Source organism: Coffea eugenioides, unplaced genomic scaffold, assembly GCF_003713205.1.
Source record: "Coffea eugenioides isolate CCC68of unplaced genomic scaffold, Ceug_1.0 ScVebR1_2283;HRSCAF=3281, whole genome shotgun sequence".
Taxonomy (NCBI): Eukaryota; Viridiplantae; Streptophyta; class Magnoliopsida; order Gentianales; family Rubiaceae; genus Coffea; species Coffea eugenioides.
In genome coordinates this window covers 1-25,060 of record NW_020862756.1, presented here as the reverse complement: position 1 = coordinate 25,060, position 25,060 = coordinate 1, and the positions used below count along the sequence as shown (strand labels likewise).

The 25,060-nt window shown below is 38.3% G+C and overlaps 2 protein-coding genes and 1 non-coding gene across 3 annotated transcripts; 1 reads left to right on the top strand and 2 right to left on the bottom strand.

Moving 5' to 3' along the window:
• The first annotated feature begins 12,980 nt into the window (after positions 1-12,980).
• Positions 12,981-13,087, top strand: LOC113756400. The gene has a single exon (XR_003465941.1). It is a non-coding gene; the product is annotated as a small nucleolar RNA R71 (small nucleolar RNA).
• A 5,503-nt stretch (positions 13,088-18,590) lies between these two features.
• On the bottom strand, positions 18,591-19,675 carry LOC113756398 (tocopherol O-methyltransferase, chloroplastic-like). Its single transcript, XM_027300083.1, has 4 exons — positions 19,563-19,675; positions 19,195-19,395; positions 18,977-19,082; positions 18,591-18,860 (listed from the first exon to the last, which is right to left on the bottom strand). The coding sequence occupies exons 2-4, from the start codon at positions 19,222-19,224 to the stop codon at positions 18,754-18,756; spliced, it is 243 nt and encodes an 80-aa protein (XP_027155884.1). The 5' UTR covers positions 19,225-19,395; positions 19,563-19,675; the 3' UTR covers positions 18,591-18,753.
• A 2,761-nt stretch (positions 19,676-22,436) lies between these two features.
• LOC113756399 (putative disease resistance protein At1g50180) lies at positions 22,437-23,975 on the bottom strand. Its single transcript, XM_027300084.1, has one exon. It carries the CDS (start codon positions 23,973-23,975, stop codon positions 22,437-22,439), a length of 1,539 nt encoding a protein of 512 aa, XP_027155885.1.
• Positions 23,976-25,060: the final 1,085 nt, after the last annotated feature.

Sequence of the window (25,060 nt, the reverse complement as noted above, 5' to 3'; positions counted from 1 at the left end):
TCTCCCTCCGCTTACTTGCTAGTCCAACGCTAGTAAGGATTTTTAGAAATGGGTTAGTCCAACGCTAGACCCTTTAGGTTATCTTGCGCTAGATTCATCTTTGTGTGCTATTCACTACATTTTCATGCATATTTTCATTTTTAGGATCTTTTCTCATTTGCATGATATTTCCTATTATATTATCCCTTACCCTCTATAGGTACTAATCATGTCATTTAGAATTGCATCTCATTTAAGCTAGTTCATTTGCTTGTTCATGTTAGGATAATTATTTTTCAAACATGGGAAATGGGTGATTATAACTTTTTAGTTCAAATACCCCATTAATCCTTGTATAAGAAAACTAAGTCACGAGTTTTTGTCTCCCGTACCCTTTATGTTGCATTCTCTTTTTCTTTGATCACATATATATATGTATATAATTTAATTTCTTTTTTTATTTTTATTTCATCATTTGCATACTCGTGACACTTTCAAGGAATCATTTTGGCCTTCGCAATTAATGCGATTGGTTCAATTAAATCCTTGAATGAACATTTTGTTCCTTTCGGTATTTTTATAAATTTAAGATTTGCATCCATGTAGAAAACCTCCAAAATGTGATAAAATTAAAGGTTAGATTAGGAAAATTTTGACTAAACCTCGCAACTAGCTTAGACTAGGTTGAAAGGGTGCCTTAGGTTTGAGTTAATCGAACCTTTGCCTTCCCTTTCTTCAACCGTGACTCCCGAATCCATTTTCTCTTGTTTTCAAAGACCTGGAGTTGTCAAAAAGGGTTTCATTTTGTTTTACTTTATTTTTTTAGGTGACTTGGTACACCAAAACTCCATACCAAGTGGCGACTCCTATTTTTTCTTAAAAACCCTTTTAGACTAAATTTTGGACCCAAATTGTCGCATTCTTTTAAGTCCCATTCTAGGTCCTTTTTCATTTATTATTAATAAATCACATCCTTTTTATAAACACTTTCTTTTCCATCGCGAAAAAATGGGGCGCGACAGTCACAAGGTAATACTTTCCCTTATATCCATTTTGTTTTCTCAAAATTTTACTACAGGAGGGTATCATAAATATATGCTAAATACAAACACTTGAATATTGCAAATGCCTTTTTACGTGAAGGTCAACACTTTTAGGTGAAAACCCCCGGTTACTCCGCACTTACATATCCAGGTCACAACACCTTTTTACCCCAAGTGCCTTTTTACGCGAAAATCAACATTTTTAGATGAAGATTCCCGGTTACTCAGTACTTAAATAGTCGGTGCAACTTTATTGCTCTTTCTTTTTTTTCTTTTTTTTAGAATATATATATATATATAACCCTCTTTTATCATGGAAATGGAAAAACATTACCAATTAAACTATATCAATCACCTATTTGTAAATCAAAGTGAAGGGAGAGAATTCATTAAAGATAACAATAGAAGCATAACTGTCCCCACTTTATTAAATATACTTTCTAAAGTGCACTTATCAGAATCACATAATACTTAATCGCAAGTCAAGAAAGAAATGAATTCATCAAAAGCATATTTGAATTTGTTCAAACATTAGGAAAATTTGACAATCATCGCCATTGCTTGGGTCATAGTGCAAATTTGAAAAAGATTTTGGAAAAATTTTGACAGAGTTTTCCCTATAAATAGACGAAACTCCCTGCCAACAACCCACAATTCAACAAAAATTCAGTCCTAATCTATATTTCCAGTATTCATTTCCAGCATTTCTCAACAAAAATAAAGAGTTACTCAAGCACAAACCCTCCCCCACACTTAATAATCACATTGATCTCAATGTGAAAGGAGGGTAAAGCAACAATACTCCTCTAATTAATAGAAAGAGAGATCCAGCAGTCGATACGAACCTCTCGAACATCACGAACATCCCAAAATCTACTTAGACTGCAGGAAGGGGTAAGTACATAACAAAAGGGGAGTGAAACAGTTCAAAAGACTTAACTAAATAAAACACTGAACTAAAAGTCAACAAAGGATAATCTAAAACAAAAGAAATGTGAAAACTAAATAAAAATGAAAATAAAGCGAATTAAGCTGAGGGGCCGCCAAGTTCCGAAGCTTCTTCTCCTCCGACTTCTGCACGAGCTTCTTGCTCAACATCGTCTCGTGGCTCAGGAATAGATGCAGCTTGACCTTCGCCAGGTATGGGAGTCGGAGTCGGTATAGGAGAACGACGAATTTGGAAATGGTCCTCCAAAGCACGAAGTTGCCAATCATGTCTTTCCATTCTCTCCATAATAACTCGTTCTTGTTGGTCAATCTGCTCCATAACTCGTGTCTCCATACAGCACATGGCATTGAGGACCTCTTGCCACCGAGACCTAGAGGGAGGTGGTGGAGGTCGAATTGGAGGCGGTTGAGTCGGCTACGCTTCCATCTCTTGAGCTTCCGGTCAGGGTTGAGGATGAGGCGGAGAGTGAGTGGACATAGAAGCTTCCCCAGTAGCGCGTTCTTGAAGTAAAGAAGCACCGAAATCGGTAGGGATGGCCAATGACCTCAACAATGTGATCGTCACTTCATCAATGGACTTGGTGGTCAGTGCCTCGTCAGCACTCACATTGACTTGGAGCTTCTCAAACAACAAAGATAGGAGTCGAGGAAATCCGAAACAAGAATCGCCGGGTCGCATCCTAGCTGTGGTGCGTATATAACTTATAATGATGCTCGGCAATGGAATGCCGGTCAGTTGTGCGCCCACGCCATGTATCATCTTGTCGAGAAAATAGAGGTCACTATTCCGTAGCTCTCTTTTACCACTTTTCTTAGGAACCACGTTGTGAGCATATAGATAAAAAATTAAGTGGTATCGAGCTTCAAAAGAGTCGGCATACACTATCTTCTTCCCGGAACGTCCTCGATCTATATATTGCCCCTTAAGGCGAGCCACAGTTTCCTCGACTAGCCACGGGTCACGCGCCTTAAATTCCTTAGTCAATTTCACGTCCTCTCCGTCATTTTTGACCATTATAAACTTGCCGATTTTTTCCCTTTTTATGACGACGCGCTTCCCACGGACCCAAGAAACAATCTTATTAGCGCTATGTCCAGGCTTATCCTCCACATTTGCATAAAACTCCCTCACCAAGTTTGGATAGTAATGGCGAGGCAACTGAAGAATGTTCTCCCATCCAAGTCGAGCAAATGCCGCCGATACCTTGTAGTGAGCATCCACCTCAGTCGCCAAGTGTTTCTCGATGATAATTTCCTTAAGCAACCCAGCGTCATACCACTCTTGATTCTCGAGTGATGTGAATTGAGTGATATCATACTCTGGAGGGGTTTCCTCGCGACTTATAGATGCCTGTTTGCGTCGTGACTGTGGTGGTTGCTCAGGGCAAGAAGATTCTTCCCCCACTGAAGGTGTTGCTTCAGGACTTGGTGAAGGAGTAGGCGTTCAAATAGTGGCTCTTCGTGTTCGAATCATTGTGCTTATATTAATGTCAAAATTAGTTCACATGTTAAACAAACAACACCTCTAGCACTTTGAGAACATGAATGAAACAAATTAGCATTGCTAAAATTGTGGAAACTCATCTGAAAAAATTTCGGCAAAGTTTCCCCTTGAAACAGGGCTAAACTCCCTGCCAAGAAATATCAAATTCAAGAGAATATTCCACAAAGCAATTTCTCAAGCACAATTCCTACCATTCTAATGCATTTATATAAGAGCCACATCTCGATACTCATTCATATAGCATCCTCAATTCCAACAATTCACCCCTTTTTAGCAATTCATCTCAAGAATTTCATACCAATTTGTTCAAACGGTCATGCTAAGAAATCAAGATGTTCTAACAATTCCTCAACACATCAAATTCACCAAAAAAAATAGAGCATTAAAACACATGTGAATTGCACTCATGCTATGAACTTAATAAATGAGAGAAAATAAGATTAATTCACCAAGGGTACACATTCCTCAATATTAAGCATCACAATAAGGTAAATGACATTTCTAAGTATCAAGGAGCAACTAAATACAACAATTCACCATTATAATATACCCCATAAAATATGTCAGAAACTCAGGAAATTACATTCTTAGAAATGTAAAATACCACAGGAAATCAAGAAAACTTACCTCAAACATGTAGAGTGATGTTAGAGGATGCAAAAGATGCAAAATGCAGGACAAACAAGCCCAATTTCAGCCCCCAAATGGATGGTTTTAGTTTGGCTCCCTCTTTCCCGTTTTGACAATCAAAAGCCCCCAAATTGATGTTTTTGATGAGAAATTATTGAGGGTTTATGACCACAAGAGGCTTGGGGATGTTTTTATGGTGAAAGATTGGAAAATTAATGGATGAAATAGAAGATTAGTGGAGAGGGGCTAGGGTTTCGATGAAGAGGAGGAAGAGAAATTGAAGAAATGCAAAACCGAGGTTTCGGTTCTGCTATATGCCCGAATCGATCCGAGCTCGGATCCTATAGATCAGGCCTCGGATCGATTGAAGCTCGAATCAGGTTGTACAGAAATTTATCCGAGCACTCGAATCAAAATGATCCGAGCACTCGGATCCTCTCGTTTCTGTAACAATTGTAGAAACTGCAATTTTTTTCCAATTCTGACAACCTTTTTTTGCAATTTCTGAATTACACTTTTAGATGAAAATTTTCCAACTTTTTCTTCACATGCAAGTGTAATATGCTCTAAACGCTGAATCCATCCTCTCAAAACACCTCAAACACTTCTAAATTACAAATCGAGGATTGAGGTTCTTTGATCATTTTGGCACTTTAACACTAAAATAGCACTTTTAGGCATGAAATGCACATCAAATGAGTTAATGATCAGATACAAACATGTTATCACCGAACTCACTTAAATATCATGAAAGTGCAACATGGGATATATAAACGAGAAATTTAGACACTTAAAACAACATCCAATATGGAAACTTTCCTTTTTAACTATCGTTCTTCAAGTGCACCTCCAAGATGAACATTCAAACTCCGGTGGCCCCCCTACAAACCAATAAGACAAGAAAAATCACACCAACTAACAAAAGAAACATATTAAAAACACAGTAAAACTAAAGAAATCGTTGGGTTGCCTCCCAACTAGCGCTTTTGTTTATAGTCGTTGGCTCGACTCAAAAGGGTAGGATATTTAAGTTGAAGAAGAGTCACCCAAAGGACATATGAGTCCATTAGGAACGATTTCACCTGCCAAGTAGGGTTTTAATCGTTGACCGTTGACCTTGAATCGTTCATTTCTCGCATTAACTATTCCAACGGCTCCATAAGGAAACACTTGAGTGACTTCAAAAGGTCCCGACCATCTTGACTTGAGTTTCCCGGGAAACAACCTAAGGCGTAAGTTGTATAATAGCACTTTTTGCCCCACCTCAAATTGTTTGGAAACGAGATGCTTATCATGCCAATATTTCACTTTCTCCTTATAAATTCTTGCATTCTCGTAAGCATGTAGCCGGTGTTCTTCAAGTTTGCTCAGTTCAAGTAGTCTCCTTCCACCTGCAAGACATAAATCTATGTTAATTACTTTAATTGCCCAATATGCTTTATGTTCCACCTCTACAGGCAAATGACAAGCTTTTCCAAAGACTAATCGATACGGCGACATCCCCAAAGGTGTCTTCAATGCCGTTCGATATGCCCATAATGCATCATCAAGACGTCTCGCCCAATCCTTCCTTGATTTATTCACTGTTTTCTCCAAGATGAGCTTGATCTCTCGATTGGCTAACTCAGCTTGTCCATTTGCTTGCGGGTGGTATGGTAGTGATGTCTTGTGCCTACAACCATACTTAAGCAATAGAGAGTCAATTTGATTATTACAAAAATGCTTTCCTTCATCGCTTACTATGGCCTTAGGAATACCAAACCTGCTAAAAATATTCATTTTATGGAACCGAAATACAACCTTAGAGTCATTAGTAGGTGAAGCGATAGTTTCCACCCATTTAGAAACATAATCCACTGCCACTAAGATGTACTTATTATTAAAAGAACTAAGAAATGGTCCCTTAAAATCCATCCCCCAAACATCAAATAATTCAACTTCTAAGAAAGTAGTAAGGGGCATTTCATTTTTTCTTGAGATATTCCCGGTTCTTTGGCATGCATCACAACTTTTAACATATTTCCTAACATCTTGGTACATAGTTGGCCAATAAAACTCCAATTGCCATACTTTTGTCATGGTCTTTGAAGTGCTAAAATGACCACCCGTTTCAAGGTTGTGACAATGATATAAAACATTACGTACCTCATCTTCGGGAATACATCTACGCACCATACCATCGGCACAATGTCTATAAAGCAATGGTTCCTCCGAAAAATAACTTTTCACATCATGTAAGAATTTCTTCTTTTGATGATAATTAAAACCCTTTGGTATCACTCCACTTACCAAATAATTGGCGAAATCCGCATACCATGGAGAATTGACAATGGCTAGGACAAATTCATCCAGAAAATTCTCTTGAATGGGAACTTGATCATTGATCGGGATATATTCCAATCGTGATAGATGATCCGCCACGAGGTTCTCTGATCCCTTTTTGTCCCTTATCTCCACATCAAATTCCTGCAACAAAAGAATCCACCGAATTAGTCGTGGTTTCGCGTCTTTCTTATGTAGCAAATATTTGAGAGCCGAATGGCCCGTATAAATAATAACTTTAGATTCTACTAAATAGGATCTAAATTTATCTAAAGCAAATATCACCACCAGTAGCTCCTTTTCGGTTGTTGCATAATTGAGTTGTGCCTCATTGAATAATTTGCTTGCATAGTGAATGACGTGCAACCTTTCTTCTTTCCTTTGCCCTAAAACCGCACCAACCGTATAGTCACTTGCGTCACACATCAATTCAAATGGTAGCGACCAATCCGGTGAAGTTATAATGGGTGCCGAAATCAATTCCTTCTTCAACCTTTCAAAAGCAACAACACAATTATCATCAAATTGAAAAGGGGTATCTTTACATAATAAATCACACAATGGCTTTCCTATTTTAGAAAAATCCTTAATAAAGCGTCTATAAAAGCCTGCGTGTCCTAAAAAACTTCTTATGCCCTTAACATTGTTTGGAGGAGACATTCATTTGATGACTTCAATTTTTACCTTATCCAGCTCAATTCCCTTAGAGGAAATCTTGTGCCCTAAAACGATTCCTTCTTGCACCATAAAATGGCATTTCTCCCAATTTAGCACAAGATTTGTCTCCTCGCATCTCTGCAAAATCAATTCTAAATTATGAAAACAATGGTCAAAAGATGAGCCATAAATCGAAAAATCATCCATAAATATCTCCATAATTTTCTCTATATAATCAGAAAATATGTCCATCATGCAACGTTGAAAGGTAGTAGGGGCGTTGCATAGGCCAAATGGCATCCTTCTAAAGGCAAAGGTGCCATAAGGACAAGTAAAAGTGGTCTTCTCTTGATCCTCCGGAGCTATAGCTATTTGGTTATATCCTGAAAAACCATCAAGAAAATAATAAAATTCATAACCGGCTATTCGCTCCAATAATTGATCAAGAAAGGGTAAAGGAAAATGGTCTTTTCTTGTAACTGCATTTAACTTGCGATAATCAATACACACTATCCACCTAACCACAAGCCGAGATGGAATCATCTCATCACTTTTGCCCATAATTATAGTGATTCCACCCTTTTTTGGTACAACATAAATGGGACTAATCCAAACACTATCAGAGATAGGAAAGATTATACATGCGTCAAGCCATTTAAGAATTTCATTTCTTACCACCTCCTTCATATTTGGATTGAGTCTTCTTTGCGTTTCCACCACCGGTTTGTAATTGTCCTCCAATAGAATGCGGTGCATACATATAGAAGGACTTATACCCTTAATGTCCGCAATTGTCCATCCAATTGCTTTTTTATGCCTTCTTGGAACTCTTAACAACTTTGCACATTGCTCTTCATCTAGGTAAGCACTAACAATGACCAGTAAAGTATTGTTTTCTCCAAGAAACTCGTACCTTAGATAAGTTAGAAGTGGCTTGACCTCTAATTTTGGAGGTTCAATCTCCGAAGGTGGTGGTAGCCCTTTTCCTTGGCCAAGACTTTCATAGGCATTACCCCTATTATAGGGTGCTTGAAAATCCAAATACTTGGCCACTTCTTCAAGTGCTTCACAATCTCCCTCTTGCATGCCTAAACTCAATAAACAAAGCTCAAGAGGGTCGAAGTCAAAATTGACTCGGCTCAACTCTTGGGTTAGTTTATCAATTGTGCCAATAGAACAAGCATGATCGGTAAAAGAGGAGTATTTTTCCATTTCATTCAAATTGAACTCTACCTCTTCTTCACCTACTTGAAATTTAAGTTTGCCATTTTTGACATTAATAATAGTACCTGCAGTTGCTAGAAATGGTCTACCAAGTATAATGGGCATAGATGTGAGAACCTTGAATTTTGCAGATAAATACCAATGCATACTTCAATTTCACCTTTATCTAGCATCCGTATTCCTTAATCTTTTCTATATTACTTTCACTCGCTTTTATATACTAGTGCATATTTTATTCGTAGTTCTTCTTCTAATCTATAACATTATTTCATTTGTTTTAAATAAGTAAATTAAAAATAACTTTTATGTGCAAAATAATATAACGGTGCTAACTATTAAAGCACTTAGTTTTGCTTCACTAAGTTAATAATTCTTGAGTTATATTAAGTTTACTCCTTAAAAATAATTCTTTAATTTTCAATAGCTAATTTTAATTTCGAATAAGGTTAAGTGCAGATAGAAACCTTAATATTATTTTGCAACCGATAAATTCTAGATAAAAACAATACAAGTATTCTAACCATACTTAAGACGAAGAAAAAAAAATTCCGATAATCAAAGCCTTGCAAGATTAGCGAATCATTAGGCGTTCAAATCACACTTGGGGATAATTTTTGGAGCTAAGTTAGAACTAAGGTCTTAAGTGGATAATAGGAGGAGAAGTGAAAAGACTAAACTACCCTTCACAATTTCACCATAATCACCCCACGGCCATAACCATTCCACGCAACGCCAAGCACTCCCTCGGACACCATGATCACTCACCTCTCCATTCGGCCAATGCTCATCTTCACCACCTGCACACTTGAACCTCCCAAACACTCCACCTTCACCTTGTTATCATCGACCGAGAGTGAGAGAAAGGATGAGCTGCATCATATAGCCGAGAGTGAGGGAGGAAGCTGAGAGCTGCAATTCCATTTCTGGTTCTGTCCGCGAGCATCGAAGAGGGAGGAGAGGAGGAGAAACCGTGAGCAAACTTCCTTCTGCATTCTCCAAGATCAGCCGGTTGCCATCCAGTCTCCACCACCACCAGTTGCAACCGCTACAACCCAAACCAGAACCAACATACCTGTGCGAGAGGACAAGAGCCGAGAGAGAGGGACTGACTTCAGCACTTTGTCGTGTGAGTGAGATTCCAGTGAGGTAAATTTCTGGACTGAAAATGGTTAACCAGAGGTAGTATAAGCAATGCTTTGGACTTGCATGTGAGGTCTTTAAGCTCGGATGATGTAACTAGCTATGTGATAATTTGATGTTAAGCTACCAGAAATTGGAAGGAAAAAAAAAATATATGGTTCTGCCGTGAGCTTGAGCTGGAATGTTGTAGCTTTAATTCGTTATTTGTGGGATGATCAATGTTTGTATTTGTGTATTAATCACCTGAAAACAAGATGATAAAGTCACGCATGAAATTAATTAGCCTGGATTACTCTGGAAAATAAAAATGAAACAGAATTCTTCACATGCAAGCTCACCGAGTAGAAGTTGCACAAAATTCTGGAGTTATGAATGTATATTGCTGTTGTTCGAATTTAATTCTTGAACCAAAAATGTTAGTCAGTTAGTTAAGTAGTTGTATGTTGAATTTGAGCATTTGAATCTCTGAATGAGCCGAGGAAAAATTTGATTTAAGAACTAACGAGCTGCTGGACATTTTTCCTTGAAAAGCCGTGAGGTTTAACCTGGAAATTTTGGGGTTTGTAATCATGGTTTAATTTCAACTCCTGATCTGGAAATGTGCATTGTTTTGCTAAGTAATTGCATGAGGAAGTTGGGAGTTTAAAAGCATGTTTTAACCCAGAAAATAAAATGAAAACAGAACATCTCTTCATGCATGTACATCCGTGGCTGATGGACAAAATTTCTGGATTTTTCTGGATGATTTTAGTTGCCGAATGAATCTAATTTTGAAGTGGAAATTTTTAATAACTAGCTAAGTGTTTACATGCTGGATTTGAGTACCTAACACCATGTTTAAACCAGAGGAAAAATTTGATCTAAAGTATCTTAGTTGCTGGGAAATTTTGGAAGCCGAAGGATGAGTTGGATTCTTAGCATGGTTTTTAAATTTTCCTTGAATCATGATGGATGAAAATGCCTGAATGTGTTGTTTTGGAGTTCTATAAGAAATGTAGGGATGGTTGAATAAAAACATTTTGGTGTGAAAAGAGAAAAAGGAGTTTTCCACAAGTGAAAAATGAAATTTCAGATTTTCGGATGTCCCTGACCAGTTTCAGTAAAATGCTTATATCTTGGTGTAGAAAAATCCGTTTAAGGTGCCGTCAGTGACATTTGAAACTAGAATCATAGGCCTTTGTTCTGTAGAAATTTTGTATTTTTCCTCCATATGGACTGCTATCTGTGAACCCTCAAAGTAGACTGTTTTGTATGAATGTCCTGTTTCTTCGTGAAACTGAATTTGGATTTGGATTGAGATTTTAGTTTACTTGTGGTTTAAATTCTTGATTGAATTGTGGTTGGAAGTAATTGGCGAGTATACTGCGTCGGTAGGCGAAGTTCGGGCCCGAAGCAGAGGTATGAACGGTGACGGGTTAGGATTAAAATAAGTGGATCTACATGGACTATAAGTAGTGAAAGTTGACGGAGGGTCAACTACGAGGGTATCTGATCAAGCGAGGAGAATGGCTCCCGAGAGCCCCTGTATCCTACCTTGTGCTGTTATACGCTTTCTTAATTGATTAAATTTGTTTAAATTGTTATCTGTTGTTTGATTTACGTGACTGCATGTTTTGGGGCACCACTGAACTTTAGCTCACCCCATGTTTATTTGTTTTCCTTACAGGATGGAAAGTTTGAAAGTATTTGAGCAGCTTATATTTCCTATGGTTGTACTTGAACAATTTGAATGTAATTTTCGGTTTGTAATGAATTCTAAGCTAAGCATTGTATCTTTCATTTTGGATTGCCACTTGAAGCTGGAAAAGTGTAATCCCTGGTTCTAATACTCGGTTTGTATGTTTATATTGGTATTGTATGTCCTTAACCCTTGTGAGCGACGCGTAAAGTATTTAAGAGCCGTCGATTGGCTAAGTTATATGCTGTTATCTCTGAAGTTAATGTGGTGATAGAAATCGATTTATTTCGGAAGAATCATTTTTTGTAATAGCTTAGGTTAACCGTCGGAGGGTTTTGGATTAGAATGCTTGCGTGAGTCCTGGCGAGAGCTGGGCAGACGGCCCGCCAACCCTTTGGTTCGCCTTAGGGGGAAGTGGAGTTGCCACAATAGATATATCTTCTTCCATATCTAAGACCACAAAATCCACGGGAATGATAAATTTTTGAATCTTAATCAATACATTCTCCAACACTCCCAATGGATGTCTAATAGACATATCCGCTAGTTGCAAGGTAAGATTAGTGCGTTTAAACTCATGCAAACCTAATTGTCTTGCCACCGTTAAGGGAATTAATGATACACTAGCACCAAATGTCATATAACGCTTTAGAAAAGTCGATGTTACCAATAGTGCAAGGTATAGAAAAACTCCCCGGATCCTTCAATTTCGGTGGTAGTTTGTTTTGTATGATGGCACTGCACTCCTCTGTTAATGCTATTGTTTGCAATCCTCCAATTTCCTCTTTCGCGTCATGATCTCTTTGAGAAACTTGGCATATGAAGGAATCTGCAAAATAGCGTCGGCAAAAGGGATATTAATGTGCAATTGTTTGAAAATTCTAACAAACTTTTCAAATTCTTTATCAATCTTATTTGGCTTGAGTCTTTGAGGAAATGGGACCGCTGGAGGTATTGGGATGGTAGTGGAAGATAATGGTTGATCTTCTCTTGGTTTCTCCCGACTATCTTCCTCCAAACTTGCCTCTTGGTTCCTCCCTTTTTCTTCTTGTTTTTCACTCTCATTTTTCTCACTTTCAACCACTGGAGGATCTTCTAACTGTTTACCACTACGATGAGTAATGGCCTTGACATGCTCCTTAGGATTCACCTCCGTCTTACTAGGCAATTCTCCTTGATTTCTATTATTGAGAGAACCGGCAATTTGGCCAATTTAGAGCTCAACATTCCTATACATTGTAGTAAATTGGTCCAATCTTCCTTCTACTCGCTCAAACCTATCCGAAGTAACTTTGGCAAGTTTTTCCACCGCGATCTCCCAACCCGATTTAGTTTCCGCTTGTGGTTGCCTAGGTTGGAATCCCGGCGGATTGGTTGGCCTATGTTGATTGCCTTGATCTTTCCATCCAAAGTTTGGATGATTTTTCCATCCCGGATTGTAAGTGTTTGAGTAGGAGTTATTTTGAGCATTTCGATTGTAGTTGTTAACAAATTGTACCTGCTCAAAATCAACACAATCATTAGTATCATGTTCACCTCCACATATGGAACAACAAGCCACATGTGCATTAGATGAACTTGAACCAACTCCGGCTTGCCTATTGAGTAACTTCACCACATTGTTCATTTGGGCACTCAACATGTTAAGAGTGTCTATTTCAATCATACCTGCGTGACGTCTCAGATTACCTCTCTCATTGGCCCATTGGTAGTTGTTTGCGGCCATTTCTTCTATTAAACTTTGAGCTTCTTGGGGTGATTTACCCATTAAACTTTCACCTGCGGCTGCATCAATGGTAGTTTTAGTAGAGAAAGATAAACCATATAGAAAGTTTGTACGATTAGCCAATCGGGAAGTCCATGATGTAGACATCTCCGAAGCAACTCTCTAAACCGTACCCAAGGTTCATACAACGATTCACCATCCAATTGACTAAAACTAGTGATATCCATTCTAAGTTTAGCCGTTTTACCCGGTGGAAAATATTTATTCAAAAATGCCCTAGATAAATCATCCCAAGTGGTGAAGGTGTTAGGGGGCATGAGAGTGTAGCCAAATTTTAGCTTTATCTCTCAATGAAAATGGAAACAACCTTAACCTTATAGCATCATCACTAACTCCATTCATTTTAATTGTATCACATATTTCCAAGAATGTGGCTAAGTGTGCATTAGGATCCTCTACGGCATTACCTCCAAATTGAGATTGTTGAACCATTTGGATAAATGATAGTTTAATCTCAAAGTTGTTAGCGTTTACCGTCGGCCGCGCTATACTTGTTTGGAATCCTTGAGTTCCCGGTAGAGCGAAATCCCTTAGAACTCGCCTATTTGCTTCATTTTCTGCCATCTCTTCTTCAAACGGTAGCTCTATTGCAATTCCTTCTATTGGTTGCCTAATCTCTTCTTCTTGTTGTTGTGGTGTACGGCTTCTTTGTCTACGTAGTGTCCTTTCAATTTCAGGATCAAAAGGTACTACTACACGTAAAGCTCGGTGCATACACTACAAAAATTGAAGAATAGAGACAATGTAGTAATTATATCACAAAAATAAATAAAAATCCAATTCAAAATATTAACAAGAATTTTCACTACACTAATACCAACTAATCTAATATAAAGGTCTAAATTAACAGAGCTTGTTAGGTCCTAATATTGCCGCTCCCCGGCAACGGCGCCAAAACTTGACGGGTTTTTAATATAAGTGCAAGTTTAATTCCGAATTATACTCATTTGACTGCAAGTATACAGGTCAAATTAGTAGTTTAGGCATGTATCTGGTCGATCCCACGAGGAGCAACTTAAACAAGTACTAGGTCCTTTACTTACTCTATTATTTAGACTAACTAATAATTAACGCAAGAGAATCTATAACTTCTACTTCCTACAAGTCTTAACTAGATAGTTGCAAGATAACAAATTGAGAAAATTCACTAAATACTTGAGTTTAGGGATGTAGATTCCACTTATGGCATAAACAACACAAATGAATAGATTTACCTCTTGTTACAACCCTTGTTTAACTAGGGATTCATTTCCAATATTACCAAATCTCATTCTCATGATGAAATGACCTAGAATAGTCTAGTTTTCCCTATTCTCATGGTGAATAACTAGTCCTACTCTTGTTTCCTTCATGAAATGCAAGTTTAATCCACTTAAGTGTACCTCTATTCTCATGAGTCTACTACTTAAGCTCTACTCATATTGTTCCATCATTATTACCAATTTTCATTGAATAATAACAACTAAGAGCTTGTTATTGGTGATCAAGCAACAACAAGGGCTAAGCATGCACAAGTAGACAAGTTAATACAAGATGTAACAAGTGTAAATCATATCCACTTCATATCAAGTAGCCATAAGCTTTATCTACTCCCTAGATCTAGAAATTTAGCTACTCATGTAAGATATAACAAGAAAACACAAAGTTTCATTGCATGAACACATCATGAATCACAAGTAAAAGATAGATTAGAGAAAGCTTAGCCAAGGTTAATGAAGAAGCTCCCAATGATCTTCAATTTCTTCAACAAAATGGGTACAATGAAGTCTCCAATTGTTCTCCACAAAAGTTACTAGCTAGAGAGAACAAGACAAGACTAACTTCTAATATTAAAATCTGATATATATCCTCTACTATGTTCTACTTCTCTCTAATAATGTCTTTTTTTCCTTTTTCTTCCAAATTTGCCCCTCTTTGAAATCATCACATCTTGCTTCTTCAAGTGTACAAGAGGTTTGCCAGCTTCCAGCCGAAATTTTGTGTGAAACATGAGTCAAAAAGTAAGTGTGAAATGAACATAAGTTGTTCTGCAAGTTGCAGAGGAGAGAGAAAGATCCGAGGAGTAAAAACATGATCCGAGCTCGGATCCGTGCCTTCAGCATTTTCTTCACCGTTCTTCATGCAGGATCCGAGGCCTTCTTCAGATCGATCCGAGCTCGGATCGCCTGGCCCTCGGATCCACTGCTCCAGAAGTCTAAACGAGGGATCGGATCATATGGGACGAGACTGGATCCAAGCTCGGATCCATCTCCCCTGTTTCCATCTTCAAATTCTTCTCTCTTTCACTCAATCTTCGCTCCTTGTTTCACTTGTCCGTTGTCCTCCAACTAGCATCTTGCCTCTTCTTTATAATATGTAAGTGTTTCATGCCCCGATAACCTACAAAATATCATATGTTTATGCATTAATCTACTCATTTTGCAAGTTCCGATTACTTAACAACACTTGAAGCAATTTGCACCAAAAAGAGCTTAAGTACGACTATGATCCTTTAAAAATATGACAAAAGCTCGTGCAAAACTGTATAAAAATATATACAAAATATTCACTTATCACACTTGAAGTCAATTTTTGTCTTCTGAAGCTAGAGATTTTTGGCAATGAACACATTCTCCCTTGACAAGTAATGTTCAATAGTTTGGTGGTGCCTATTTTGATGCCTAAATTTGTTTTCTAATGAGTAATAGCGCCAGAGAGAATTGTGCCCCCACTGAAAAATTGTGATGGCTCCAACTGCACGTCAATATTCGTTGCTGTAAAATTCACGCACCTGTAAATTTTCGAAATAGCCACTTACCTCTGTCTTTTCTTTTCTTTTTTCCATGGGAGAACTTCTATCAGGGAGAAGGGCCAAATAGGAGGGTTCAAAAGTTTTTATCCATTATTACATGGTCAATATCGCTATGAGCTAAGTTGAGTCTTGAAAACACGAATAATGTAGTGTTATTTGAAATGGACGGATGACTTCAGGAAATTTCGGCCCGTAGAGTACAAATGCAAAATTGTTGGTAATGGATTGGTGTACGAATACCAAGACAGGAAATTGTGGAAGCCATCCAACTAGACACGTCATCAATGCTATACTCTTGCCGTTTGGATTGCTATTTTTAGAGTTTTTTTTTTTAGAAAAATTACTGTAGCGATTCAGTGTATGTGAAAAAAAGGTTAATAGAAAATGTGATCACTAAAAATGTAAAAATTTTTCTGAGAAAAACTTCAATCCAAAGTCTCATTTTCTGTATAAATAGCAATAACCCCAAGAGTTTTCCACTATCAAAGTCACATTTTGAGGCTATTCAAAGGGAGGATGGGTTCATATGTTGCTCTCGTCGCATTCTTTACAATTGCCCTGGCAAGATTTCTCAAACATCAATCCTCTACTTGAAGTAGTAGTTCATAAGCAATGATTCTTTGACTGTTAGAACTTAGGCCCACTTAAATCACGTTAATTATTCGGCATTGTTATGATCCTCTCAGTTAAAACTATCTACCTGAGAAAATGCCTTCTTCTTCCTTTTCACACATTTATCCTCAACTCTAACTATCCTGCCCGAGGTATCGGAAACTCTTCAGATTAAGGAGAGCAAAACTGACGTGTGGCTCTGTAGTTGTATGTTCATAAAGCTTTCCTTTTCAAAACATTCCGATGTGGGCTATAAGAAACTTAAATGTCCTGTAACTTGACTTTTGAAACTGTTTACTTTCGTTGGTTAGAGGAATTCATCTCCAATGTCTCCACTATAGAGGTAGAGAGATAGGTTGAGAAGGTGTTGGTATAGTAGGTAAGGTTGACGAGCAAGAAATTAATGGTCCTAGATTTACGTAAAAATTTTTTAAGTAGGTTCACCTGTGTAGAATGACACTTTAAGATAAGCAAGACCAACAAGGCTATAATTTGGTGTGCAACATACTTCCGCTGATTTGTTTATGTACCTATACACAATGATGCTTGTTTCTTCAATTGTGTCCTTTGCCTGAATGTGCCGGTTGCATGCTTCATGGAAGCAAGAAAGGATCCCAGGGACATTCTGAACCCGCTGTCAACCCTGAGAACTTTACTGAACAAAATTAGCACCTTCACTCTAATACATTGAAAGACTTCAAGTCAAAGTCTGGTTCCACGTTCCTTTACCACGCAGATGATGCCAATTCAAAGGAGGATAGACCGCACATGAGAAGAAATCGCTTATGAAGGACTTCAAGTCCAAACATGAATCCGTACTCATTAACAATGGCGATGACACAAATGAGAAGAAGGAAAAACTTCAAATGAAGGATTTTGAGTCAAAGCCTGAATCCACGTTCCTTTACTATGGTAATGAGGCTAACTTCAAGGGGCAGAAACCACATATGGAAGCTTTCGAGTGAAAGCCTGATTCCATACTCGACGTGAAGATTTAGTGATTTTTTTTTTTACCTTCCCGATAATTAGTATTGTCTTGGTCAGTTGGGCTTTTTGCCACTATATTTTGCTATCAGTGTCTACTTGAAAACAAAAATACCCTTCGACTTCTTGAACTTTCGATGTATTCGGTACATGGGAGAGCCTTGGTCAGCTGGCCATTTTGCCACTATATTCTATTATCAATATCTACTTGAAAACAAAAATACCCTTAAGCTTTCTATGTACTCAGTTTATAAGTGCCCATTTTGCATATATTATACGTGGTATTGATTATTCCAAGTATTGAATAATCAATACTTTCTTTTCTAATTTACATTTTTAATAAAATTTAGAGGTGACATCCCTCCCCCATGTATGGGGTTTGCCATTATTCAAAAAAAAAAAAAGAGACTATTCCAAGTATTGAAAAAGAAAGACATCTTTCACTTAGATATCAAATTATTAGAATTAAACTTTTTATTGGATGTCTCTTTTGGAAACTGCAGTGTACCATCCGTGGCCGTGGGTACGCCTCTTTTCATTTATCTTGGCATCTTAATTTTTCTACATTTTTATTTGGTTTTCTCATCTCCAGCCGTTGGAGACTAAATTTTGACTTTTCTCAAAGTTATACTTGCTTCAGGCACTAAGAGACTTGTCAAGAATGAGACATGCAAATTTAAGCATTTAATTAAGAGAGTTCAACTTAGACTAATTTGCTTTTCTTAAAAGAAAAGTAAAAAAACTTGGATTAATATGCAACTAAAAGTTCCACCTCAGCTTTGACAACTCGACTGGAACTTTTTCTTTTTATTTCAATATTAGGTGGACCAAGTCTGCTAGTTCTCAGTATAACATGTATCACAAGTTGAGTCAAAGCGCTCACTTGTGGTCCCAGCCCCCCCCCCAAAAAAAAGAAGAAATAGTAAATTTTTATGCTTTTGACTGCAACCAAGTATTCGCCGGAAGGTCTAATGACAGGTATACAGCGAATGGGTTTAATCAAGCATTTTTGAACATACTAGAGACTAGACCAACTATTAGTTTTTCTCTTTTTTTTTTTTTCCATTTTAAACTTTTTGAACAATGACCAGTTTTTTATTTATTTTTAGTTCTTTCTTTTGTCCTTAAAGTGGATGGAAAATAGGGCTCCTCTTACTCTCCTATTACCTGAGAACTTAAAAACTACTTACAAATTTATGGGTGAAATGACATCAGTTTTGATATTCGAAACTCCAATGTCAAATATCAAGATCTTGTGCAACGCATTTGCACAATATAGTAGATCTTCCAAAGAAAAAAAAAAGGAAAATTCTAATGGTAAATCTCAAAATCAGAAAGATTCTCACGTTTTGAGGAACAATACAAGTACAAATTAGCTTTTGAGAAAGAAAAACAAGGAACTATCGACTGTGGAGTGATATTTATGCATGGACATTAAACATCACTGGAACTGAACTACTGAGGCTTCTGGCACGTAAGAATGCAATACTTAAGCAGACCATTTTTGAATGTGTCGAACACTGACGGCATCATCAGAAACTTGATGCTCATTTGCCTCCATCCTATTAATTGAAATTGAGAAAAGATGGAGAAATGGTTAAGAATTATAGCAAAGAATTACAAGGTAGATAATGGTAATGAATTGGCTATATATGCCAGTGAAATACACAATGCTTACCAACATGTCTAACATACGACATGATTCCCTTCCATGACAACGTTATCTTCCTCATTTCTGCATAATGTGGAGCAACGTGTGGAGACCAGTCTGCATACTTGATCTCCTAATTAACAACAGGAGGCTTAGATAATCGGGAAAAGGAAAACTTTGTGATGAAGAAAAATAATGATTCTGGTCGAATAAATGAGCCGCAAAAAGTAAACGCAATTGAATACCTGAAAAGAGCATGACTTGAATAAATTCATATAATCAGCAGCAGAAATCCACTTAGCACGACTTCCGCTCACCACTTGGGTCAGTAACTTTTTCTCATCCGGATGCAAATCTTGTTCAAGGGGCGAAAGATCCCTATGACACCAAGTAACTAAAATGATAGTAGCACCAGGGGCAGCCACCCGATTCAACTCATGAACAAACTTCATCAAGAAGAAAATAGCATCAGCAGAATTTTACATTATTGACATTTATGTGATACCTACGTTCAACAAGTAGGGTAGATAATCATTTTTAAAGAATGATAAAAACAAAAAATAAAATAAAGAGAAATAGTAATTGTAAAGGAAGCTGCGACAAGAAATATAACCTTTGTTTTGTCGCTTATGTGATCTGCACATTCAATGCACCAAATTAAATCGAATGAACCATCTTCAAATGGCTGATTCAATGCATCTTCCACTTCAAAGGAAACCTGCTATGTACGTTTTAGCAGCTGTTAGGAAAAGAAAGCAGCACTACTATATATCTGCATAATGATTTTGCATCTTTTTCTTTCTTACTTCTCTTTCTAGCATTGTGGTGGCTTTTACTTGGAATTTGGAGTAAAGTTCCGAGTCATTCTACAAAGTTTATTTGAAATGTGACTTGATCTGAATTTAAAACTTGGCATAATCAATAATATATTGTTAATCTTCTCTATACTGACATGCATAATAATTAATCTTAATTTGAATTTCATCTAAATCTAATAGTGTATAAATTATTAGTTATTGCATAGAAGATTAATTCTACATACATACATCTATATACATACACACATATATGTATATTGAAGAGGTGATTTTTGGTGGATAGATGGACCGACCTAAATCAGACCTCTCTGAGATGAAGTGAGGGGTATCCTCGTGTCCGAAGTCGACCTTCTTGTCCGAAGTGAATGGCGGGGCTTCTCCCCTGGTATCACTCCGACGATTAAGTTAGTATGAGAACGAGAAAATGCTAGAGTATGAGCAAATGAACAGTGTATGCTTACTTGCTAGGAGTGTATGTGGGGTATTTATAGAAGGGTAGAGGACAGAGCGGAGAGCTCATGCTGGTGGGACCCATTCTCTGGTCATTACGGCTCTGTCCCGTGTCAGGAGGCCTGACTCTGACACTGTAGCCGCCTGAGTATGATGACGGAGAGTATTGAGCAGGTTCCATTAAGAGTCTCCAGTACTTTTCAGATAAAGCACTGGACCTGGGTGATGTCAGGGGCCGTGACCTCATCAGCGTGCGGCCGAAGTGGGTGGTGCCGAGGTCACCTACACGGTAGGCTAGGGAAGTGGCCGAGCTCAGGGGTTATGCCCAAGATACGGATGAGCTCTGATAAGGGACGAGGTGAGTTCACCTCGGACACGCAGGATGGCCGAGGTGAGCATCCTCATATATATATATATATGCATGTATATGTGCATGTGTGTGCATGTTGTGTGTGTGTATGTATGTATATGTATATGTACATGTATATATATATATATGTATGTATATATACACATACACATACACACACGCACATATATATGCTTCCATTCTACGCATGAATTATAAATATCAATACCAACTTTTTTCCTCCGGCAAGTCAAAATATTCTGAGGTTAGGGACGCTGGAAACCATGTCCGCATCAAGCCTACTGATGAAATCTTTCGGCATGTCCACAAGCTCAAGCGCATCAAGAGTAGATATGTGCTTCAGCTCTTCCGGCAATTTCCATAATCTGCGGCAGTTCCTGATTCTCAGGCACTGGAGCTGTGGCAGTGCGCCTTCCTCCACCTTTATTTCATCCAAATCATATAGGGAGTTGAGCTCAAGGAATTTCAATTGGTGAAAGCCATGCCTAGAAATGACTAGCTGTGGTCCCAAATATGCAGCTTCGATTTTGAGGAATGACAGCTGTCCCAACTTCTCTAGTGCAGGCATTGGGTCATCCTCGAGACTTGTGAAGTACAAAGACAAGCGAGAGAGATTTGGAGGGAAATCAGGAGGCAGCATTCTCCAACCCAACCCGCGTAGCTTAAGCTCTGTTACATGATGGAGCTTAGAAAGTCCAGCTAGAGATTGTGGCTGCCCAATTCCTGCAGGACAATAAAGATGTAGTGCCTTTAGGCTTCCAACCTCAGATAAATGCATGCAGAGTTTGTTTATCTCTGAACTTTCGTCTACTTCAATCCCCAGTTTCTGAAGACTTGTCAAAGTTATCATGTTATTGTGCATAATGTCATCAAAGGGTACGCATGACTGAGTCTGGAGATTCCTCAATCCTTCAATCTTAAGAGGCACATCACATTTCATACGACGCGCATATAGATGCCGTAAACTTTCAAGCTTCCAAATGAAATTTGAAACTTTTACTGGGTAATAGGTCCGTATGTCAAGAGTTTGTAGGTTCCGCAAGCAACCCAAGGAATGAGGGATAGTGCTGTTAACGAGCCGAGTCGAGCTCGAGCATGTGATAATCGAGCTCGACTCGAACCCCTAATCGAGCCAACTCGAGCTCGCTCGATTAGTAATTCGAGCTTCACAAACTATTCGAGATCGACTCGATGTGCTCGGTAGAAAACTCGAGCTCGAGTTCAAAATCGAGTCGAGCTTATCGAGCTCGAACTCGAGCTTGTCGAGCCTGTAGAATATCAAATACACAATTAAAATGACGCTAATACCCTTACTATTCAAGCAATTTCGAGTTCGAACTCGAGCCTATCGAGCTTGTAGAGTATCAAATACATAATGAAATGACACTAATACCCCTACTATTCGAGCCTATCGAGCTTAAACGAGCCGAGCATAGCTCGGCTCGTCTATTAAACGAGCATCAAGTTAAACTCGAGCTCGGCTCGTTTCTCTCAATAAACGAGCCGAGTCGAGCCCTTATCGAGCCGGGTCGAGCTCGGCTCGCGAGCTGCCCGGTTCGATTAACAGCTCTAATGAGGGAGCCTTCTAATGGGTGTGCGTCTTAAACCGAGATACCTTAGAAGCCTGACTTCACCAATTTCTTTTGGCAAATAATCCATCCCAGCTTTCTCAAGGTCTAGTATCCTGAGCTTTCTGAAACTTTTGAAGCTAAGACTGAAGTTTTCCCTGTGGACATTGAAAAAAAGTAGAGACCGGAGAGGGGTTGAAGACCCAAAATAATTTTTATCCAGAGGGAGACTATGAACAGCAAGGTACCTGGATTTGGCTGATATTTCATCATCTCTGGTGTCATGGATCTGAAAAAAAATTTTCATCCTCTGCCTTTCTGATTGCAAGCTCTCGCAGTAAATCATGGACTCTGCAGCTTTTAATCCTCTCATCAACAGTCATTTCCGCCACTTGGACCATATTCCTGCTACAAAGTCGTTCCACATCATCATATGCTGCAGTTTCCTCCAAATTTTTTGCATCTCTTTTCTGCATTATTCCCTCTGCAACCCACATATGGATCAACTTGCGCACAGAAATCACGGAGTCCTCTGGAAACAAACCCAAATACAAAAAGCAATATTTCAGATTGGCAGGAAGATCTGCATAACTTAATTCCAGAATCGCCCCTGCTTCACTCTGGCTTCTTGATAGGTATGCGCTAAAGTTGTTGAGAACTTTCTCCCATTCACTCTTCAACTTTTTCTTGCCTAGTAGCAGGCCACCAATAACCGTTATGGCCAGTGGTAGACCGGCACATCGCCCCGCAATTTTCCTGCCTACTACTTCCAAATCTGAAGGACACACAGCATTAGCTCCATGGCCTAAGGCCTTTTTGAGGAACAACTGCCAGCTATCGTCCTCCCCCAAAGTTTTCAACTCATGTGGGATGCTAAGAGCATCTGCGTGTACGGCAACATCCCGATTGCAACTTGTAAGCAGCAATCTACTTGATGTGCCAACATCAGGAAAGGCCCTCCTGGATAGGCAATCCCACGCTGCTTCCTTCCATACATCATCAAGTACCACAAGATAACATTTGTCTTGTAGATCTTGATAGACCCTTTGTTCCAAGTCCTGCTCTTGCATCTTTTCCAACATGTCAAGTAGCTCATTAGTTACTGGATTCAGTTGCTTTATGATTGTTCTCAGCGTCTCTTTGTGATTGTAAATTGAAGAGACACATACCCAAGCACGACAGTTGAATCTCTCCCTAACATCAGCATGGTTATAAACTTTTTTGGCTAGAGTTGTCTTACCAGCACCTCCCATGCCAATGATCGAAACCACCCGGCGGTTTTTGTCCCCTTTCAAAAGTTCTTTCACCAGGGATTTTGTTATCTTCTCGAAGCCCACAATATCCTTGTCCTCACTAATTGGAGAGGACCGTCGGAGACGTTGAAGCTCTTCTCCTTGTGTACTCGTTCCCTCGCCAAGATTTTTTATACCGTATTTTTCACGGCTATCAGCTATGTCATTGAGCCTTATCTGTAAGGACTCGATCTCTTTACCTATCTTGTAGAGGTTCACAATTTTCAAGGGATAATACGTCAATTTGGTGACGAGTCCCTTGTTCTTTGTGAAGAACTCAACTTCGCTGGCAAAGATCTCAATGACATCCTCTGCATCATAGGCAGCAGCTCTGATTTGTGAAACCCAGTGGTGAATCCTTTCATCTTCATCTTGCTTTTGATCTGCATCTTTCAGGAAACACCGCATCCAGTCCAGATCATTTCGGACTCTTTCAATTTGTCGTCCAACATCTTTCAGGAAAACAGATTTTTTAATCAGCAGATCAACAGTTCTTTCAATAACAAGAGAGATAATAGTGTCAGCCATCTAATCTAAGAGAGCTTTGCTTCTCAATAAAAGAGTAAGAACCAGCAATGGAGGAGAGGCTCTTATATTTCAAGTGCAGTTGCAAAGCCAGATTAATATATGCACCTGTTTTTCTACACATTTTTATAAAGCAGAAGTGGCAAATGCAAAGACCGTATATCTTGTCTGTAGGTAAGGAATCAATGACTTTACAAGAAATCTATATTCAGTTTGTACGTAAAGATGATTCCAATTTCCTAGCATATGTTGTTTAACTCTGCTTTTCAAGCACTGGGTAGGGGATTTCACGATAACAGGTTACCTTTTATATTTAGCATATTTTCAACAGAACATAACCAAGTTACCTTTATAGAGGGGAACAAAAAAGATGGTGTAAGATTCCTATCTCAATCTTCAACTTGATTTTCCATCATTTACCTCTGCCTTTTTCTTGATTGTCAATTTCTTTTTCTTTCTTAAACTTGATTTCCTGATTTCATTGAGATTCTGGGCCAACATTTGATAAAAGTGGTTTTAGGCATGGTTTTGTGATTTTTTTTTTGCAGATGCTTAAATGCTTGCTTTGCTTGTTAGGATTTATGTTAGCCATTTAATTCAGAAGTGTTTGTTAGCTCCTAATTAGCCTAATCTTAACATGAAGTAATAGTTATCAGCAACAATTAATTAAGTCGATCTCTTAATCTGTACCTGACTTAGATGTCCGTGCTCTTTAAGCTATTTTACTAATTAAGTGTAGAAAGCATTCTTGATTCTGTGCATAGATGCAAACTTTATAGTTCAAACTTCAAAGACAGGACAATCTTTTAACTGATAATCATTTCCTTTCGTGAGATGAAGTTTGTTTAGCCAATCAATTACAACAATAAAGAACATGATATATGATATAATTTATAGGTGGAAATGGAATTTCTCAAACTAATATGCAACTCTATATCTTGTCTATAGGTAAGGAATCAATAAATTTACAAGATATCTCTAATCAGTTTGTACGTAAAGGATGATTCCAAAGTCTCCAACCTTAGTGAATCGAATATTTGCCAATGGTCCTATTGTCGTTTTAACTAATCTTAGAAGAGACCTGCGAT